This window comes from Rhinoderma darwinii, chromosome 3, assembly GCF_050947455.1.
Source record: "Rhinoderma darwinii isolate aRhiDar2 chromosome 3, aRhiDar2.hap1, whole genome shotgun sequence".
Lineage (NCBI taxonomy): Eukaryota > Metazoa > Chordata > Amphibia > Anura > Rhinodermatidae > Rhinoderma > Rhinoderma darwinii.
This window is the reverse complement of record NC_134689.1, coordinates 419,279,239-419,291,349: the sequence shown is the minus strand read 5'-3', so window position 1 is coordinate 419,291,349 and position 12,111 is coordinate 419,279,239. Positions and strand designations below refer to the sequence as shown.

General features: G+C 42.6%; 1 protein-coding gene across 2 annotated transcripts; it reads left to right on the top strand.

The window, feature by feature from the left end:
* The first annotated feature begins 261 nt into the window (after nt 1-261).
* LOC142750290 (zona pellucida sperm-binding protein 3-like) lies at nt 262-8,289 on the top strand. 2 transcript variants are annotated; one of them, XM_075859278.1, is made up of 8 exons: nt 262-1,937; nt 2,853-2,974; nt 5,694-5,797; nt 6,064-6,241; nt 6,312-6,432; nt 6,521-6,612; nt 7,626-7,765; nt 8,054-8,289. In XM_075859278.1, the coding sequence occupies exons 1-8, from the start codon at nt 1,449-1,451 to the stop codon at nt 8,272-8,274; spliced, it is 1,467 nt and encodes a 488-aa protein (XP_075715393.1). In that variant the 5' UTR covers nt 262-1,448; the 3' UTR covers nt 8,275-8,289. The 2 variants fall into 2 exon arrangements, with proteins under 2 accessions (XP_075715393.1, XP_075715394.1); XM_075859279.1 differs by lacking the exon at nt 262-1,937 and adding an exon at nt 2,505-2,769.
* Nucleotides 8,290-12,111: the final 3,822 nt, after the last annotated feature.

Genomic DNA, 12,111 nt, shown 5'->3' with positions numbered 1-12,111 from the left:
TATTATTGAAGTAAAATTCTTCAGGGATAACAGCACATTGCGCCATTATTCGCCACGCAAGGTGTTTTTGAGCGAGGACGTATTCACCCGAGCAGGTTTTTGTGTCGAAATTTTGCCATAATTCCAGCAAAATCGCGGCAAAAAAAATGCTTCAGTTATGCCAGTTTATGTAAAAAACCGAAACCGCACTACTTTTGCCGTAATTTCGCTCAACCGCACTAAAAAACGTTGTTTGTATAAAGGGTATATGTTTCTAGAGCGTTTTTAGGGCGATTATTTTGAGATCTTCGTATTTGAAGCGGAACAGCAGTGGTTATTTTTTATAAACATCCCACAATTCTGCCGTCAAAACTGCGATATAACTGCAACATGTGAATAGACTCTTTAATATGACTGTAGGAAATATGCAGATGCGTTTTACAGCGGTTTCAATAAACTTTACCTGTGCCAGCTGTGGAACTGCGGCAAATTGGCGAATTGCCGTCGTTTTGCAATGAGGTTATCGGACGCACGATGTTACAGGTGAAACATCATCAATGGCCGCGCGGTTATGTATCCAAACAGAAGTTAAGGGTATGGTTACATGAATAATTTTTGACCGTGCGGTCAAAACCACATCGTAAATCGCGGCGAAGTCACATGGTTTTGCGATGCGGATTTTGACTGCACGGCTTGTACAAGTTAGGCGCGCTGAAACCATGTTCTTCATCTGTTTGAAGTCATTTTGACCTCGCGGTCAAAAATGACTCATGCAAACGTACCCTTACCGCGCGGCCATTAAGGGTAAGGCCTCATCCACACGACTGTGCTTTTCGGGTCGGCCGGCCACGGTGTGTCAGCCGCGAGCCGCCCACAAATCGCCGGCCGTGCACATGGCCGTAGCCATTATTTTCAATGAGCCCGGTCCGGGGCAATTGCACGGACCATGAAAACCACGGCCGTGTCCATAGTAATGAATGGGGCCGCAATTCTCCCGTGGATTTTCGGGGGGAATTGCGGCCGCAAAAGCACGTTTGTGTGCATGGGGCCTAAAGCAACACGGAGCGGCCATGACGCGGTCACGAGACATCCAACAACTGCGACGGCACCATGTTCGGCACCTTTATCTGCAAAATTGTGGGGCCATTAATTAATACGCCCTTTATGGCCGCACGATTTTGCAGGTAAATGGCCGTTTTAAACGGACGTGAACACGGTGAAGGATGTGCGCATGAGGCCTAATAGGGTATTTGACAGCCGTGCCGAACATGGTGCCGCTCCTTGTGGCCTTACCCTGAGGGTGCATTTACATGAGACGTTTGTGGCCACGCGGTAAAAACCACATCATAAATAGCAGCAAAAAAACGCAAATCGCTCAGGTGATTAATATTACCCCCAGGTGATGATGGGGCAGGTATTTTAAGGGCCTCTGCTCCCCTTCCACCTGTGTTATTCTGGTGCTCGCCACTATGGGGCAGTGTGGAGCCGGTGGTGTCTTTCTTGGGCTGTTAGTGCTGGTCTTCGGACAGGACTTCGCAGCCTCTAAGGGTTTGTCCAGAGTTGGTCGCCAAATGGGTCCCTGGAGGAGCCGACGTGAGGAGATTGGGGGGAGTAGTGACTCCGGGAGCTATCAGGAGGGTTTTCCTTATCTCCCTGTTAATGCGTTGGCTCCTGGAAGAGTTCCACAACTTCCATTTCCATGGTTTGGGTCTGGTGGGTATCCGGTATGGGGGCCACGGCCCACACTGCTGTCGCCCCCTCAGGACTCCCCCATCCGTGTGCAGTGCAGGGAGAATAAGCTGCTGGTGACTGTGGACAGAGATCTCCAGGGGAATGGAAAGCTGGTGAAGGCCTCAGATTTCACCCTGGGACCCGAATTCTGCAGAGCTGGACCCCAGAGTACTGGCACTACAGTGGTCTTTGAAATTGGGTTGCAAGAGTGTGGGAACAGTTTACAGGTAGGAACTCTCATCAGGGGTAATTTTTTTGGTGGAGGGTGTAGTTCTCATGATTGAACACTTGGTGGCAGTGTAGAGGGGATTTGTAATTTTTGGCGATCTTGATTTGGGCCTCCTGCTTTGGTCCCATTGGAGGTGTAACAATGTTGTACGGCTTTCCTTCTTGGTGTTCAAAGATCCCTGCTTGCTTTCAGTGAATGAGAACTATATATAATCTCTTTTTAAATCTAAGCTCACAGCAAATGTTTTTTTTTTTTTTTTTTACAATGGATTCAGTTTGGACAATCATGTGTGAGTAAGAGCCTGGACTTCAGACTGATTGGTACCTGCACTGATACATTGTAACAGATGCTATGATAAAAATTGTATTCTCGGTAATGTTCTATGGACCCCTTGTTATTGAGGAACTTCCCCTTTAAAAAATTTCTGACCCTTAAATGTGTGTATCTTTTGTGGGTGGGGCCTGGTGTAGCTGAAAACCTAAATCTGTAGCTTCTGAAAGGTTTATATCACATAATACAATATAATTTATGGATGTTAAAGCAACAGTAGCCTTATTTCCAGAGCAGAATGACTTGTCAAGTCAGAAGTATAATTTTATAAGATCTATGAAGCAGTCTGTACCTCTGCTTGCTGATTGATTAAAAGGAACTTGTTTATTTCCAGAGGCTAAGAAGCAAGTCCTGCTAACAAAGCTGAGGGTTTGTTACAATGTATATGTACAGGCAAAACGCAGCAGCACCTATATCTCTCCTGTTCTGGTAGCACTTATGTTCCCTGTAACGAGCCCAGCAGCTGTGTGAGCAAGACCAGGGCAGATGTAAATAAAACCGTAAGGCGAGGTCCCCTCTACTACAACGAAAACTAAACTCTGGTTCTCGTCCCTTTTACCCTGATACTGACGTTTTTCTTCAGATGACCCCTGATTGGCTCATCTATGGCACCAACTTGACTTACAACCCAACATCTGGCACTCAGAGCACGTCCATCACCCGCACCGGCGCTGCTGTGGTGCCCATCCAGTGCTACTACCCTCGGTGAGTACATCCTGCAGGGGGCGTAACAAACCACAAATCCTGTGTCTGACTGTTCTATACATGTTCTGTTACTTTAAGATCCTTCTAAATATTAGAGATGATTGTTCTTCTGCACCCTGTGGATGACACTATAACTACCATAATACTGCCCCCTATATACAAGAATATAACTACTATAATACTGCTCCTATATACAAGAATATAACTACCATAATACTGCCCCCTATATACAAGAATATAACTACTATATTACTGCCCCCTATATACAAGAATATAACTACCATAATACTGCCCCCTATATACAAGACTATAACTACTATAATACTGCTCCCTATATACAAGAATATAACTACTATAATACTGCCCCCTATATACAAGAATATAACTACTATAATACTGCCCCCTATATACAAGAATATAACTACTATAATACTGCCCCCTATATACAAGAATATAACTACTATAATACTGCTCCTATATACAAGAATATAACTACTATAATACTGCTCCTATATACAAGACTATAACTACTATAATACTGCTCCTATATACAAGAATATAACTACTATAATACTGCTCCTATATACAAGAATATAACTACTATAATACTGCTCCCTATATACAAGAATATAACTACTATAATACTGCCTCCGATATACAAGAATATAACTACTATAATACTGCCCCTATATACAAGAATATAACTACTATAATACTGCCCATATATACAAGAATATAACTACTAGAATACTGCTCTTTATATACAAGAATATAACTACTATAATACTGCCCCTATATACAAGAATATAACTACTATAATACTGCTCCTATATACAAGAATATAACTACTATAATACTATTCTCTGTGGACAAGAATATAACTACTATAATACTGCCCCTATATACAAGAATATAACTACTATAATACTGCCCCTATATACAAGAATATAACTACTATAATACTGCCCCTATATACAAGAATATAACTACTATAATACTGCCCCTATATACAAGAATATAACTACTATAATACTGCCCCTATATACAAGAATATAACTACTATAATACTATTCTCTGTGGACAAGAATATAACTACTATAATACTGCCCCTATATACAAGAATATAACTACTATAATACTGCCTCTATATACAAGAATATAACTACTATAATACTGCTCCTATATACAAGAATATAACTACTATAATACTGCTCCTATATACAAGAATATAACTACTATAATACTGCTCCTATATACAAGAATATAACTACTATAATACTGCTCCCTATATACAAGAATATAACTACTATAATACTGCTCCCTATATACAAGAATATAACTACTATAATACTGCTCCCTATATACAAGAATATAACTACTATAATACTGCTCCCTATATACAAGAATATAACTACTATAATACTGCTCCCTATATACAAGAATATAACTACTATAATACTGCTCCCTATATACAAGAATATAACTACTATAATACTGCTCCCTATATACAAGAATATAACTACTATAATACTGCTCCCTATATACAAGAATATAACTACTATAATACTGCCTCCTATATACGAGAATATAACTACTATAATACTGCCTCCTATGTACAAGAATATAACTATTATAATACTGCTCCCTATATACAAGAATATAACGACTATAATACTGCCCCTATATACAAGAATATAACTACTATAATACTGCCTCTATATACAAGAATAGAACTACTATAATACTGCTCCCTATATACAAGAATAGAACTACTATAATACTGCTCCCTATATACAAGAATATAACTACTATAATACTGCTCCTATATACAAGAATATAACTACTATAATACTGCCTCCTATGTACAAGAATATAACTATTATAATACTGCTCCCTATATACAAGAATATAACTACTATAATACTGCCCCTATATACAAGAATATAACGAGTATAATACTGCCCCTATATACAAGAATATAACTACTATAATACTGCCCCTATATACAAGAATATAACTACTATAATACTGCCTCTATATACACGAATATAACTACTATAATACTGCTCCCTATATACAAGAATATAACTACTATAATACTGCCCCCTATATACAAGAATATAACTACTATAATACTGCTCCTATATACAAGAATATAACTACTATAATACTGCCCCTATATACAAGACTATAACCACTATAATACTGCCCCTATATACAAGAATATAACTACTATAATACTGCCACTATATACAAGAATATAACTACTATAATACTGCTCCCTATATACAAGAATATAACTACTATAATACGGCCCCCTATATACAAGAATATAACTACTATAATACTGCCCCCTATATACAAGAATATAACTACTATAATACTGCCCCCTATATACAAGACTATAACTACTATAATACTGCCCCTATATACAAGAATATAACTACTATAATACTGCTCCTATATACAAGAATATAACTACTATAATACTGCCCCCTATATACAAGAATATAACTACCATAATACTGCCCCCTATATACAAGAATATAACTACTATAATGCTGCTCCTATATACAAGAATATAACTACTATAATACTGCTCCTATATACAAGAATATTACTAGAATACTGCCCCCTGTGGATGAGAATAGAACTTTTGTGGTATGGTGTAGATTGCCTCTTACATTTCCTCTTGTCTGGTTGATCTCTTCTGGGGCAGATATGGTAATGTGAGCAGTGAGGACATCTTGCCTACCTGGGTTCCTTTTGCCACCACTGTGTCCTCAGATGAGCGGTTGGCCTTCTCCTTACGTCTGATGACTGGTAGGTGATAGTTGGTTTGGTCAGGTGTTTATATACTGCCCCTATAGTTTGCAGCTATATATATATATATATATATATATATATATATATATATATATATATATATATATATATAGATGTCATTGTAGTATTGTATGCTCTATGTGGGAGGGTCTATATATCTGTTTATCATGAGTATTCTAGCTCATGAATAGAATGCTAGAACTGCAGTGAAGACTGACACATACTTTTCCAGTTTTATAAAGTAACTAGTGTTGCCTTCACAGAGGACTGGAGTGCTCCCAGGTCATCGCTGGTCTTCAACCTTGGAGACGTCTTCTACGTTGAGGCTTCTTTGGAGGCCCAGGACCACCTCCCTATGATCTTGTTCGTTGACAGCTGTGTGGCCACCGCTTCCCCAGATGTGAACTCCAACCCTAGATATGAGATCATTGCTTACAATGGGTATGTAGCCCCCCTACTCATGCAGACGTGGTGTTATGGGGGTCTTCACTCTCATAGATTTATTCTGTAGGTGCCTGATGGATGGAACCCAAGAAGATTCGTCTTCTGCTTTCCGAGCTCCAAGACCCCAACCAGACAAGCTGCAGTTCATGGTGGATGCCTTCCGTTTTATTGACTCTCAAGCGTCCAGTGTGAGTGCCATAAGACGTCTACTGTCGGGGGGGGGGGGGCACTCTTCTGTTGGGGTTCCCCTTTAAGTTGTCCTATGTCTATTTATAGCTCTATATCACCTGTTCTCTGAGGGCGGCTGCTGACACACAGACCCCCGATCCCATGCACAAGGCCTGTTCCTACATAAAAGCGTCCAACAGGTGAGAGATTGTGGCCCTATGTATAAGGGCCTTCATGCTGCTAGGGCTTCAGAAAAGTGACCTCTAGTGACAGCTTAAGGAAATGCATGGCCCTAAGCTTCTTTCCTCTAGTGTCCCAGTGACTGACAGCAACAGGGAATGGTGGGAGTTGTAGTTTTGCTCTAACCAGAGATACAGGTTGGAGACCTCCTATGGTAGACACTGAATTCAGATATCTTACGAAAACCTAATTGGCTGTAATCCCTGCAATGGCCACCAGGTGGCGCTAAAACATAGCATTTATTTTGCACACTTCATGTATAAGATTGACCTACCAAAATGGTCACCGTCTCTGCTTACTGTCAGTGAATAGTAAAGTTATTGAAAACCTGTCCAAAAATCAGCTTTCAGCTAATGTAGTGTTACAATGTATCAGTGCAGGCAATTCTGAGCTCAAAATATAATGCATTGGCTGTATTCACTGCAATGGCCACCAGGTGGTGGTAAAACATCGTCCTAGAATTGTGCGCTAGAGCTTTACGCATCAGTCTGGCTTGTTGCCCATAGCAACCGCTTTAGCCGCATTTATTCACTTAGGGCCACATGACTGTCCACATTGTCCCATAAGAAATCTTTGTCTTCAATTTTTCTGTTCTCGAACCGTCTGAATTTCTTAAACTTTGTTTTTAATTCTTTACCCGTTTTCAATATCTCTGCTTTCTGTCAGTGAATGGGAACACTTGTTCGCATTCTACTTGCGAGGGGTCCTCTAAATAGCCACCTCTTAACTCCCGGGTGGTATCACTTAGCGGTGGAGAGTATTCCCTTCTCCCAAGCTGGCGCATATGACACCCAGAGACCTATTACTTCTCACAGCTGGGGGTTTGTTACAATTGAATCCACGCAGGATCTTTAGTCCAATCCAAAATGGTTGTGCGACACCTTCACATCCCAAACACAAATAAAAGGGTGAATATTCTGGGGGTCCGGTTGAGGCTTTGACGCTGGTGGGATATTAACCCATTGTCTTCCAGTTGGTCAGCTGTTGAGGGCTCCGGCGATATCTGCGCCTGCTGTAATACCCAGAACTGTGCTGCCCCTGCTGGTCAGAGCAGGGGTTGGGGCCATTCTTATAGAAGACCGAGAGGACTGGGCAAGAGAGAAGCTCCACAAGGTCAGTAATAAGACTGTACAGATCCTGGCTGTATACAGATGGTGCTGAGCATCCTTACATAGGACTGCTGGAAACTGGTGCACAAAACTATTCTATGACCAGCTCCACTCTGCTGCATATGTTATTACAGCTTAATAATCACCTGTCCTCTGCTTAATATCAGTGGAAAGTAACCTGTTCTGACATGGTCCTGCTCTCACAGCTGATGGGTTGTTACAATGTTGGCCATTTTGAACAAAAATCAGCCGCACATTTCTGACCCCTCTATTGTTCCTCCTGTTCTTGCAGGATCCTGGTCGGTGGACAGATGGGCGTTGGCCTCTGTGGGCCCCCTGCTGGTGCTGGGAGAAGATCAGAGACGTTCTCTTGCAGTGAAGGGGTCCAGTGTCGTGGAGATGTGGGTCCTGGTGGGGGTTGGGTGTCTCAGCCTGGTTATAGTCCTCGCCTGTGTTATCAGCCTTGGACGATCTCTGAAAAGGAAACGGTCACCCCTGGGTGTACAGAAATAAAGGGGCGCTCCTCTACTCTGGCCTGAATGTCCTTTTTATTTATTAGTCCTAACATAAGAATTCTTAAAGGGGAACTCCATCCATCGCCTTGTGAATTTTAAAAAAAACGTCCCATGATGCATCATTTCAGTCTTCTATACTGTGCTCCATCCTGGGGGGAACTTAATTGTCAACAGTTTGCTCTGCCCGGTGCCGTCAGCGCTCTGCTCCGCCAGATTGCTCTGTGCCCTGCCGTTGGTGGCTCGGCGTGATGACGTTATCGCGCCTGCCTTAGACTAGCACAAGCAAGAGAAGGAATGGAGCAAGAACAGCTTGTTAGGGCAACAGGGCTAGGTGAATACAGATATTATTTTTAAGGGGCACTGTTTCAGTCTAGGCGGCATCACTACTGCAAGGGGTACATTTACGGTGTGCTACATGAAGGCGCACCATTACTTTGTGGTGGTACTATGGAGACGTGGTCGCGCTTGTTCCTCTTTCGGTTCTTTTGACAGTCAGGAGGTAGAGACAAAGTGTGAGAACTACAAAGGACTGTCACTTGTAATACCGGCACTGTCCTCCAGGTGTGAGTAATTCCAGAGGATGGTCACTTGTAATACCGGCGCTGTCCTCCAGGTGTGAGTAATTCCAGAGGACTGTCACTTGTAATACCGGCGCTGTCCTCCAGGTGTGAGAATAACTACAGAGGACTGTCACTTGTAATACCGGCGCAGTCCTCCAGGTGTGAGAATAACTACAGAGGACTGTCACTTGTAATACCGGCGCAGTCCTCCAGGTGTGAGAATAATTACAGAGGACTGTCACTTGTAATACCGGCGCAGTCCTCCAGGTGTGAGAATAATTACAGAGGACTGTCACTTGTAATACGGGCGCAGTCCTCCAGGTGTGAGAATAATTACAGAGGACTGTCACTTGTAATACCGGCGCAGTCCTCCAGGTGTGAGAATAATTACAGAGGACTGTCATCTGTAATGTGGTGTAATACCGGTGCAGTCCTCCAGGTGTGAACTACAGAGGACTGTCACCTGTAATGTGGAGTAATACCGATGCAGTCCTCCAGGTGTGAGCAACTACAGAGGACTGTCACCTGTAATGTGGTGTAATACTGGCGCAGTCCTCCAGGTGTGAGAATAATTACAGAGGACTGTCACTTGTAATGTGGTGTAATACCGGCGCTGTCCTCCAGGTGTGAGTAACTACAGAGGACTGTCACTTGTAATGTGGTGTAATACCGGCGCAGTCCTCCAGGTGTGAGAATAACTACAGAGGACTGTTACTTGTAATACCGGCGCAGTCCTCCAGGTGTGAGAATAATTACAGAGGACTGTCACTTGTAATACCGGTGCAGTCCTCCAGGTGTGAGAATAATTACAGAGGACTGTCACTTGTAATGTGGTGTAATACCGGCGCAGTCCTCCAGGTGTGAGAATAATTACAGAGGACTGTCACTTGTAATACCGGCGCTGTCCTCCAGGTGTGAGAAACTACAGAGGACTGTCACTTGTAATGTGGTGTAATACCGGCGCTGTCCTCCAGGTGTGAGAATAATTACAGAGGACTGTCACTTGTAATGTGGTGTAATACCGGCGCAGTCCTCCAGGTGAGACGTTTTGTAGTCGCGCTTCACGGGGTGGATGCAAAAAATACGGATGACTAATTCATAATATTCAAGAAACCGACCACAGGCGTTATTTATATCTACTGACCGCAGGAAACGTCTGCGGCGCCGAGTGACAACAGCCGAGCTACAGAGGAAGTGATAGAAAATAATACACGTGATAGAACTGCATAACAGGCTGAGATACTCCGGATTTACAGTATCACACATGATAGGCTCAGATACACAAGATCAGCAAACTGTATCAAGCTGAGATTTAGATACAGCAGACAGTATCACACATGATAGGATTAGATACACTGCTCAGCAGACAGTATCACACATGATAGGATTAGATACACAGCTCAGCAGACAGTATCGCACATGATAGGATTAGATACACAGCTCAACAGACAGTATCACACATGATAGGATTAGATACACCGCTCAGCAGACAGTATCGCACATGATAGGATTAGATACAGTGGCTCAGCAGACAGTATCATACATGATAGGATTAGATACACAGCTCAGCAGACAGTATCACACATGATAGGATTAGATACAGAGGCTCAGCAGACGGTATCACACGATAGGATTAGATACACAGCTCAGCAGACAGTATCATACATGATAGGATTAGATACACAGCTCAGCAGACAGTATCACACATGATAGGATTAGATACAGAGGCTCAGCAGACAGTATCACACATGATAGGATTAGATACACAGCTCAGCAGACAGTATCACACATGATAGGATTAGATACACCGCTCAGCAGACAGTATCACACATGATAGGATTAGATACAGAGGCTCAGCAGACAGTATCACACATGATAGGATTAGATACACAGCTCAGCAGACAGTATCACACATGATAGGATTAGATACACCGCTCAGCAGACCGTATCGCACGAGCTCTGGTGCTGTACACACACACACACACACACACACACACACACACACACACACACACACACACACACACACACACAAAAAATGAGCTTGGTTGTTATAACTCCCGCACCAAGCTCTGTATACATATACAGCTCAGTACAGAGATCATCTGCAAATTTAGTTTAACCCCTGCCATATAAGTTTGTACGGCCTAAAACTACAGCTCCCAGTACAGCCAGAACGATGGTAATGATACACTGGGAGTTGCTGTTTCACAAAAAAAAAAAAACGATACACCCATCATCTCACTGCAGCTCATACAGTGACTACAGTACTCAGCAGTCACAGGGAGAATAAACATTTACATTTAGTGACTCACCAGCGATGTCTTCTCAGATTTGAGTCGTTCTTTTTCTCTTACATACGGTCCGGACCCCTATGACGATTGCTCCCGGCCACGACTCATTTCTGCAGTTTTTCACGCCGATATCTTCAGCTCCTCACTTTTCCAACATTTCAGCACCTATAAATGAAGATAAAATTCTCATGATACCACCCTCTATGCCCCTGAATATAATTGTATCATACACTGTGCCCCTAAGTGCTACACACTGTGCCCCTGAATATAATTGTATCGTATCATACACTTTGTCCATGAATAAAATTGTGTCAAACGCTGTAAAGTAATGCAACACACACACACACACACACACACACACACACACACGCCCCGTGCCCCCTGTAGATGGTGGCCCTCATAGAGCCCCCTGTAGATAGTATCACACATGATAGGATCAGATACGCAGCTCAGCAGACAGTATCACACATGATAGAATTAGATGCACAGCTCAGCAGACAGTATCACACATGATAGGATTAGATACAGTGGCTCAGCAGACAGTATCACACATGATAGGATTAGATACACAGCTCAGCAGACAGTATCACACATGATAGGATTAGATACAGTGGCTCAGCAGACAGTATCACACATGATAGGATTAGATACACAGCTCAGCAGACAGTATCACACATGATAGAATTAGATACACCGCTCAGCAGACAGTATCACACATGATAGGATCAGATACACCGCTCAGCAGACAGTATCACACATGATAGGATTAGATACAGCAGCTCAGCAGACAGTATCACACATGATAGGATCAGATACAGCGGCTCAGCAGACAGTATCACACATGACAGGATCAGATACACAGCTCAGCAGACAGTATCACACATGATAGGATTAGGTGCAGCTGCTCAGCAGACAGTATCACACATGATAGGATTAGATACACCGCTCAGCAGACAGTATCACACAAGATAGGATTAGATC

What these genes read in the sequence shown, in the direction of transcription:
- LOC142750290 (XM_075859278.1), top strand. Translation starts at nt 1,449, where the DNA reads ATGGGGCAGTGTGGAGCCGGTGGTGTCTTTCTTGGGCTGTTAGTGCTG. An exon ending in AGTGTGGGAACAGTTTACAG is followed by an intron (nt 1,938 to 2,852) that starts GTAGGAACTCTC and finishes GTTTTTCTTCAG; the next exon opens with ATGACCCCTGATTGGCTCAT. An exon ending in GAGATCATTGCTTACAATGG is followed by an intron (nt 6,242 to 6,311) that starts GTATGTAGCCCC and finishes TTTATTCTGTAG; the next exon opens with GTGCCTGATGGATGGAACCC.